Here is an 8,724-nt window from a genome sequence, read left to right on the forward strand (position 1 = left end):
ACATCAGGTAAACATTAGTTAAGGAACAATTTGAAAGAGGGCCGTCGTTGAAATGTAAATGCCACCACATGAAGGAGAGTGTCTAAATGTTTAAATGGAAAAGTGACACCTGCTGCCCCAACAAACAACAAGCTACTGTGTGAACCGACCTGACGGATGTGACTCAGCAGGACTCGGCAGATACTTATCAGCGGCAGTTAACTGGACAAACAGCATCCAGCCTCATCAGCAGACACAGCACTGTCCCATTGTTGGTGTTTGGAAGGTATGACTGCAGGACACCGTGCTGTCAGTGCTGCCTCTGCCCTGGAGTGAGATATGATAAAGGGGTGAGATAACACTTTGTGGCGTTACGGCAGCAAATGAAGAACAAAACAGTGCAGTCGAGAAAGAGATACATATTTCATACGTATGTGCACCGTCTCTCTGTGTGCACGGTCGACTGGTGAAACCAATGCGGGCGGTGAGCACCACATACATATTGCAGCATTACTAGAGGCGTCCAGTAGTAACACCAGAGGAAAGCAGATGTATTTTATCTGCTGTAATAATAATAATAATAATAATAATAATAATAATGGCTGCCTGTCTTTATCACTGATTATTTTGTGCCTCTGGGAACGAAGAAAGTATTTATCTATAATAATTATTTTTATGAAGTGTCATTGGGTCACTTAACCTTATAAATCAGTGTTTTTATTTTAACTATTATTATTAGTTGTAGTAGTAGCAGTAGTAGCAGTAGTAGCAGTAATAGTAGTAGTAGTAGTAGTAGTAGTAGTAGTAGTAATAGTTGTAGTATCACTCTTAGTAGTAGTAATAGTACCATTGGTATTAGTATTTGTATTACTAATATGAGTAGTAGTAGAAGTAGGAGTAGTATTAGGAGTAGTAGTAGTATTGCTACCATAATAATAATAACTATTATTATTATTATCATTATTATTGGTAGTAGTAGTAGTAGTAGTAGTAGTAGTAGTAGTGGTAGTTGTAGTATTAGCATTACAATGATTATTATTATTATTAGTAGTAGTAGTATTCTATTTTTTTTATTAGTAGTAGTAGTAGTATTAGTATTATTATTACTACTATTATTATTATAAGTAGTAGTAGAAGTAGTAGTGGTGGTACGGTATTACTATTATTATTATAAGTATTAGTATTAGTATTATTATTGCAGCTGCTGAAAAGTAAAGGAATTTAAAATGATCTGACATTTTTTCATACAAACATCCCAGATCTAATGCAGTCATCACTTTATTCTGTGTGCTGCATGCAGCGTACTATTTCAACTGCAAGTGAAGGACACGTGCAAAAACCCACGTACGCACGAACACACACGCACGCACACGCACACGCACACACACACACATTATCATTGGCAGCTTTGAAACCGGCCTGAATTATCTACTGAGGTTTTATTTACAGTTGGTAGAAAGCATCTTTGTTCTGTGATGAGAGAGGATTAACAGCTTCAGAACTGCTGCAGATTCTTGGCGAAATGGGAGTTTTCTCAGCAGATTATCGCTGTTTCGACAGAGGATTTAGCTCTCATCTCATCGCTCACCATAGATCCCCTGAGCCTGAGCTCCACCGCTGCTCCACCTCTGCCCCATCCCTGCCCAAAAGCTCCAAACAGAACTATTGTTCCTGAATGTTTTGTCTGAAATGTAAATTCATCTGACTCCTTGTCCATGAGTCTTATTTCTATATTGAGCACCATGGGCATGTTATATAATAATATAATATAATAATATTTATTATTTATATTTTTAGTAAGTAATTGTCCATTTAAATCTTGCATTCATGCGTCATTCTCCTGGATTAAATGGGTAAAAGTCAAACGTCCACAAAATAATTTCATATAGAATAAAGGTGTGATAAATATAGTATGTTTATGAAGTTGTACGAACTCAGAGAAATTAACAAAAACAAATTCAATGCAAAAAATCCTTTGTTTTTCCCAATATTTCTTATAATATTTTTTCACTACATCTAAACTGTTAAAAATTTGGCGGGAACGTAGGCTCATTTCAATTTTCTTCTTAAAATAAAATGAAATGCACTAACTAAATTAAAGAGCAGCCGCTTTATACATTAATTCAAGATGAACCTCAAACCACACGACATGCATTTTCGACGTGTATGCTGTGCATGACAATTGGGTGTTCACAATGTTTACGTCTTGTTTTGTTTTTGCATGTGTTTGGCCAGATGTTTCTCGAAGAAACTCACCTGAAAAACTCGCTCATTAAATATTTTCCTGCAGTGAACAGTTCAACTATTAAAAAAAAAATGGAAACTGTAAAAAAAAATTGAAACTTTCTCCTGGAAGAGTTCATTATAATAAAGTTTATTGATATGAGAAAAGAACATTTGGATATTGTTTAAATACTCTACATTATAAAGTTATTCAAAACATGCAAATGTAAAACATAATATACATAAATATAACATCGGGATCCCCCCTCCACCCCGTCCAAAAATAAAAATAAATGCATCTCCGGCATATTTTCTTTTATTTGCTGTGGAAAACACAGATGCAGCGCCTATGTCTTGTTGTCCCGACGCCCTCTAAGCTGAGACAAACTCAAAGAAATTTGAGTAAAAACCCGCCAGTCATAGTGCAAAGTTGGAAACTGGAAGTGAGATCAATGGAATGCTCGGCTCATGGCCGGCGGCGGCCGTTTCAGAATGGCCTCCACCGAGAAGGACAAAGAGTCACTGCTTCCCATCTTGGTCCCCACGGGCTTGGACACAACGTCTTTGGTGAACCTGTCGGCGGTCTGGAGGCCCCGGGAGGAGCCCTCCCTGTACTTGCGAGCGGCCTCCTCCAGGAGCTCCTTGCAGTAGGGGGCCCTGAGCTCTGAGGGGGCCCCGGGCCTGGCTTTCTCGCCGAGCGTGTGATGGATCAGGGAGTGGAAAGAGTTCAGCTTCAGGGAGAGAGCGCTCTTGGCGCCGTCCTTGCTCAGCTTGCTCAGGGCGTGCCCTTGGCCGGCGGGGCTTTGGGAGTGGTGGTTCCTGGGGAAGGTCTGTTCGAAGCCCCTCTTAGGGGGGGAGAAGGCCGAGCACTCCCTGGCCGCCCCCTGGGGGACGCCGGGCGTTTGGGCACCGCCCTGCTGAGGATCTGGGGAATGCTGAACGCCGTCCGGTTTAGCGGCCGCGGCCTCCCGTTCCGGGGGCTGGCTCTCGGCCGCCATCGCCTTGGGCTCCCACACGGCGCTGGGCTTCATGTTCTGCAGTGTGGTGGCGTTGAGGAGACACTGCTGGTAGACCAGGGCGTCGCCCAGGTTGCCGGCGCCACGCGGCCACATCACGAAGCCCCCCCTCTGGGCCTGGAGCGGGTAGTGGCGGTAGGTGGTGGCCACGCTGACGTTGGACGAGATGAGCTCCACGTTGGCCGAGCCGGCGCCGTACTGCATGGACATGTCCAGGCAGTTGGGGCCGAGGAAGCCGCACAGCTCCTTGGGCTGCGGCTCCATCTGAGGTGCGGCCGCGTAGGCCGACTTGAAGGAGTTGTACTCTGCGGCGTGGTGGACCATGCTGCCGGGGAACAGGATGGAGGCCGAGGCCTGACTGCTCTCCAGGAGCTCCCGCTCTTTGTACTCCCTCTCCAGCATGATGGACTCCAGCTCCTTGTCGGCAAACGCCCTCCTCTTCCTCATGCGGTCGCTCAGTGGAGGGGGGAGGGACGGGTTGGACCCCAGGTACGGGTCGGACTGGACCGGACGGTACCCTGGAGCGCAAAGAAAACGACAATAAATCATAGATTAATTTCTTTACTTGCAATCATTAGGGTGAGTTTGTTTGTACAGTGCGTAATGACTTGCAGAAATAGAAATATGAAAATGAGATCAAAACATGCATGTGTGATGATTTCATTTTTCGTCTTTCGTTTTCAATTTTCGTGATTAGGAACAAAATCGGAGTCAATTTGAAAAATAAACGTTGGTACAAAAACAACACAAAATGTCTGTCCCATTAAATGCCGGAATTCCTAAATACTCCACACAAGAGGTCAAGCAACCCCAACGCAATACTAATGATTATTGTTTACATCATCTCACCTTCTAGGATGCTTTTGGCCAGCATGGTCGATGGTCGGATGTGTCTTTGGTATATTGTTCTCCTTTCCGCCGCAATCGGCTTTCCTGAAATCCCTTTTTTATCCTGATGAATTGAAATATGGGAAAGGGAATTTATTTCTGAGGCCTAAAATAAACTGGGGTTTTTTTTTATACAATCCCAAATGGGTGATTCTAAATCAATTTAACCAGTTGTCTTTTTTTATATATATAGATAATATATTACAAAGATGATATCACTAATTTCCTATTACAGGTTTGGTCAAGTTAACATGAAATGCATCTTCACGTGTGGCTGCATTTCATTTGAAGGGAGGTACACAGGAGAATAAAATATTGGATCACATTTTTAAAAATGCTTTCATTTGCAAAAAAATAGATATCTTTTTAGGTTTTGTCGAGTTAAAATGTGAATCGTAATTTCAAAATTTCAAGTTGAGGACACTTGAAGAAAATAGAGTTCATTCATTTGAGAAATGTATTAAGTTGACCAATGCCTCAATTTTTCAAGATACTTTACATATTATAAATTAACTATTATTATGATTATTATTTATTATTATTATTATATTTATTTTAATTATTATTATTAGTAGTAGTAGTGGTGGTAGTAGTAGTACACACTTACTATTCCGATTATATGTTTACTTTGTGGTAAATATAGATTTTCTTTTTTTTTTAATCACAATCAGGATTTACTGGCCAAATATTCTCACAGTCAAATAACAACGATATTTAACAGTAAAATATAACAGTGACTTAATTAGTTAAAATGCCAGATTTTTTTTTTCCTACTTTGTTTCGCACAGCGTTTGGAGCTTACACGGCGAAGATTTGTCACTGCATGTGACAAATCTTGAAAGACACGCACACACACACACACACACACACACACACACACACACACACACACATTAAATTTCACTGCATATATGTATGGAAGTATGTATATGTATGTGACGAATAAACCTCTTGAATCTTGAACACACACACACACACACACACACACACACACACACAGACACACACAGACACACACACGCACACACACACGCACACACACCTCCGTGGCCTGCTGTCTGCGCAGCGCCACCTGCGCAGCCATGACCCTCTGGCGCTCCACCACCAGCAGGCAGTTGGCGCACTGGCAGTCCCTCCAGCGGCAGAAGCGCTTGTGGCCCTTCAGGCACGACACCACGCCGTGGTTCCTGCAGCGCGCACACTTCGGGGTCCGGCTCAGCTTCCTCTGCTCCCCGGGCCCCGCGGGGTGGTGCTGCTGCTGCTGCTGCTGCTGCTGCTGCTGGTGCTGCTGGTGGCGGTGGTGGTGGTGCTGGTGCTGGTGGTCCTCGTCGCCCGTACTCCCAGCGCCCTCCTCCGCGCCGCCCGACGGGGTGGCGGGGTCCGCCTGGTCGTCGCTCTCCGTTTCCAGGCTCTCCACGTCGATCTCAAACTCGCAAGCCAAGCTGTCAGTCATGTTTAGCGCGTCGCCCCGCGGTGCTGTGGGAGCGAATTTGGAGGGTTAGAATGATGGATTTAGGGATCTTTTGGTGATAATGAATAACAATAATAATAATAGCAATAATAATAATAATAATAATAATAATTATTATAATAATAATAATAAAAAAATTACAAATAAGAAGACCAGTAGAATTACCACCACTACTACTACAAATAATAATAAAACAAATAGTAGTACTACTGCTACTACTACTACTACTAATAATAATAATAATACTAATAATAATAACGATAATAATAACAATAATACAAATAATAACAATAATACAAATAATAATACTAATAGTAATACTACTACTACTGCTACAAATAATAATAATACTTATAGTAGTACTACTACTGCTACTACTACAACTACTACAAATAATAATAATAATGATAATAATAATAAAAAAAATACAAATAATAATAGTAATACTACTACTACTGCTACAAATAATAATAATACTAATAGTAGTACTACTACTGCTACTACTACTACAAATAATAATAATAATGATAATTATAACAATAATGCAAATAATAATAGAAATACTACTACTACTGCTACAAATAATAATAATACTAATAGTAGTAGTACTACTACTACTACTTATAATAATAATAATGATAATAATAACAATAATACAAATACTACTACTACTACTTCTTCTACAACTACCACTACTACTACTTATACTACTACTACTACTCATAATCCTACTCATAATGACCCTAATAAGCCTAATAATAATAATAATAATAATAACAATAATAATAGAAGACATACAGTACAATAAAGTCCAGTTCAGAAGCTGCTGAAGGTGGAGGTGGAGGTGGAGGTGCAGGTGCAGGTGGAGCTGAGTCCTTGTCTCTGTTCCTCGCGGAGACGCCAAGAAACGCTCCACGCGCGCGTCGTCCTCACGCACGGAGCTCGCGCCGCCTGTGCCGCTCGCGCCGCTCGGGAGGTTCCGCTTTGAAGCGGCGCCCCCCCCCCCCTCCCGGCGCGCGCTCCGCGTGCCGCGATTGGCCCGCGTTCAACCGCCGCGCGGGCCAATCGGCGGCCGCCGTTCAACACCCCCCCCCCCCCCCCCCCCCCCGAGGCCGCCCGGACGGAGGGTCTGCGGGATCCGCGGGGACCGGGGACGACGCGTCGGTCGCTCCTCTGGTTTCTCCGTGTGTCCGGTTGTTCTAACGCTCCGACGTCACTACTGCAGCGCCCGTCGTACGGACACGCGCACAGCGCAGGTGATTCACAGCAATGAACCTTCAATGCAAAGCGCTCGAGGCGGCGGCGACTCCTCCTCAAAACGAACAAAACTAAAGAAAAAGAAAACGAAAAAACCCCCGAAGGTCGGATTACGATCATTTTGTCTCGTTCGCCTTTTCACTTTTATTTCACATTTGTTTTCGGATCATTGAACACGCAGATGTATTTCGTGCACCCCCCCCCCCCCCCCCCACGAGGTTTATTGATCATTTAACACCAAAAAAAAAGACAAAGTTGAACCGAGGATTTGGACGAACGCGGTGTTTCCACAACAAGAGGACGCGTCAGCGGGAGGGAGGGCGCAGCCGCCACCGCCCGCTGCACTGGGTTGGGGGGGGGGGGGGGGGGGGGTGGGGTTGCTACACCCGCCCCGTCGCGAGAGAGCCGCGGGGAAATCCACGCGACGTCCAGGATTTACACCTTCATGGGAATTTGCCACAGACAAAAGAAGTGAACGCGTCACGTGAAAACGATATTACAATTGGGTCTCGTCACTTTGAAGGGTATTTCGGATTTATTATTATTATTATTATTATTATTATTATTATTATGGGTGCGTATAAAGGCGCGAGTTGTTTCATTGCTGAACTAAGCCTCATCCAAATACATGAAAAATAAAAATAAAGTCCAGAGTGAGGCCGAATACATCATGTTGCCTTTGTCCGGTTTCCATTTCTCGATCTATTTAAGGACAAGACGCTGAGTTCGACGAAAATTCCAATTAACGTGTTGGTCGATCTAAGGAGGCGAAAACAAAGCTTTTGATAAGATATTTTCACTTCATTTAAGCGCATTGTATTTTATATCGTTTTTTAAAAAATGTAATAATAATTGTATAAAACTTTAAAATGTAGTTTTTAAAACATTCAATTATGATCTAAAAGGCTGTTAATCCTCTTAAAGTTATTTTCTATACGTTGTTCAAAATGCAGAGAAAGAGAGGCCGCCCGAGGCCCGAGGCCCGAGGTCCGAGGCCCGAGGTCCGAGGCCTGAGGTCCGAGGCCCGAGGTCCGAGGCCTGAGGTCCGAGGCCCGAGGTCCGAGGCCTGAGGTCCGAGGCCCGAGGCCTGAGGTCCACCTTCTCTTTATAGCGAAACGCTTTAGTGTTTTTCTTTCAAGTGAAAATTTTACTTGTTTTTTCCTTTTTTCTTTCCCTTTAGTTTTTTTTTTTTAAATAAAGTAATCAAAAGTAAATATTTCTGCCATACAAAGTTCCATGGGGTATACAGTAAAGTTCTATGTTATTATTATCATTATTATTATAATTATTATTATTATTTTTGGCTGTAAAGTAGTACTTCATAGCCGTATCGCTCAGACATGAATTTTCTTGCCCTGAACCACATCATCATCATCATCATGACACTGGCGGAGCTCATAATGTTCCAAAGGTAGCGGCTGCAAGGTTTAACAGGTTGAACCCCGTCATGGTGTGGGTGGAGGTCGGAGTCTGGGTGGGAGTGATGGGGGTCTGGGGGTGGGGGTCTGAGTGGAGGTCCTGCTCCGGGTGGGGGGGCTGAGTGATGGGGGCCTGGGTGGAGGTCTGAGTCTGGGCGGGGCCCCCGGTGATGGGGGTCTGCATCTGGATGGTTTTCCAGGCTGCAGGGTCTGGGCGGAGGTCTGAGTCCGGGCGAGGGCCCAGGTGATGGGGCTGTGGGTCTGAATGGGTCTGCGGGCTGCAGGGTCTGGGTGGAGGCCTGGCTCTGGGTGAGGGTCTAACTGACTCCCATGTGGTGAAGACGTCAGGCGTGCAGGTGCAGCTTTGCTCGTCCTCTCCTAATTTATTGCCGAGGTTATACGACCGGTTTCCCCACGAGCTGCCCAGGGTGCAACTTCCACACAAAGAATGCTTTGATCTTCACAACACATT

The 8,724-nt window shown here is 43.9% G+C and overlaps 1 protein-coding gene across 1 annotated transcript; it reads right to left on the minus strand.

Annotated features, from left to right (window-relative positions):
• Positions 1–2,531: 2,531 nt before the first annotated feature.
• On the minus strand, positions 2,532–6,496 carry dmrt2a (doublesex and mab-3 related transcription factor 2a). Its single transcript, XM_080004442.1, has 4 exons — positions 6,376–6,496; positions 5,149–5,582; positions 4,068–4,170; positions 2,532–3,736 (listed from the first exon to the last, which is right to left on the minus strand). Exons 2-4 carry the CDS (start codon positions 5,557–5,559, stop codon positions 2,652–2,654), a joined length of 1,599 nt encoding a protein of 532 aa, XP_079860568.1. The 5' UTR covers positions 5,560–5,582; positions 6,376–6,496; the 3' UTR covers positions 2,532–2,651.
• Between the last annotated feature and the right edge of the window lie 2,228 nt (positions 6,497–8,724).

Source organism: Zeus faber (assembly GCF_960531495.2).
Source record: "Zeus faber genome assembly, chromosome: 7".
NCBI classification, from domain to species: domain Eukaryota; kingdom Metazoa; phylum Chordata; class Actinopteri; order Zeiformes; family Zeidae; genus Zeus; species Zeus faber.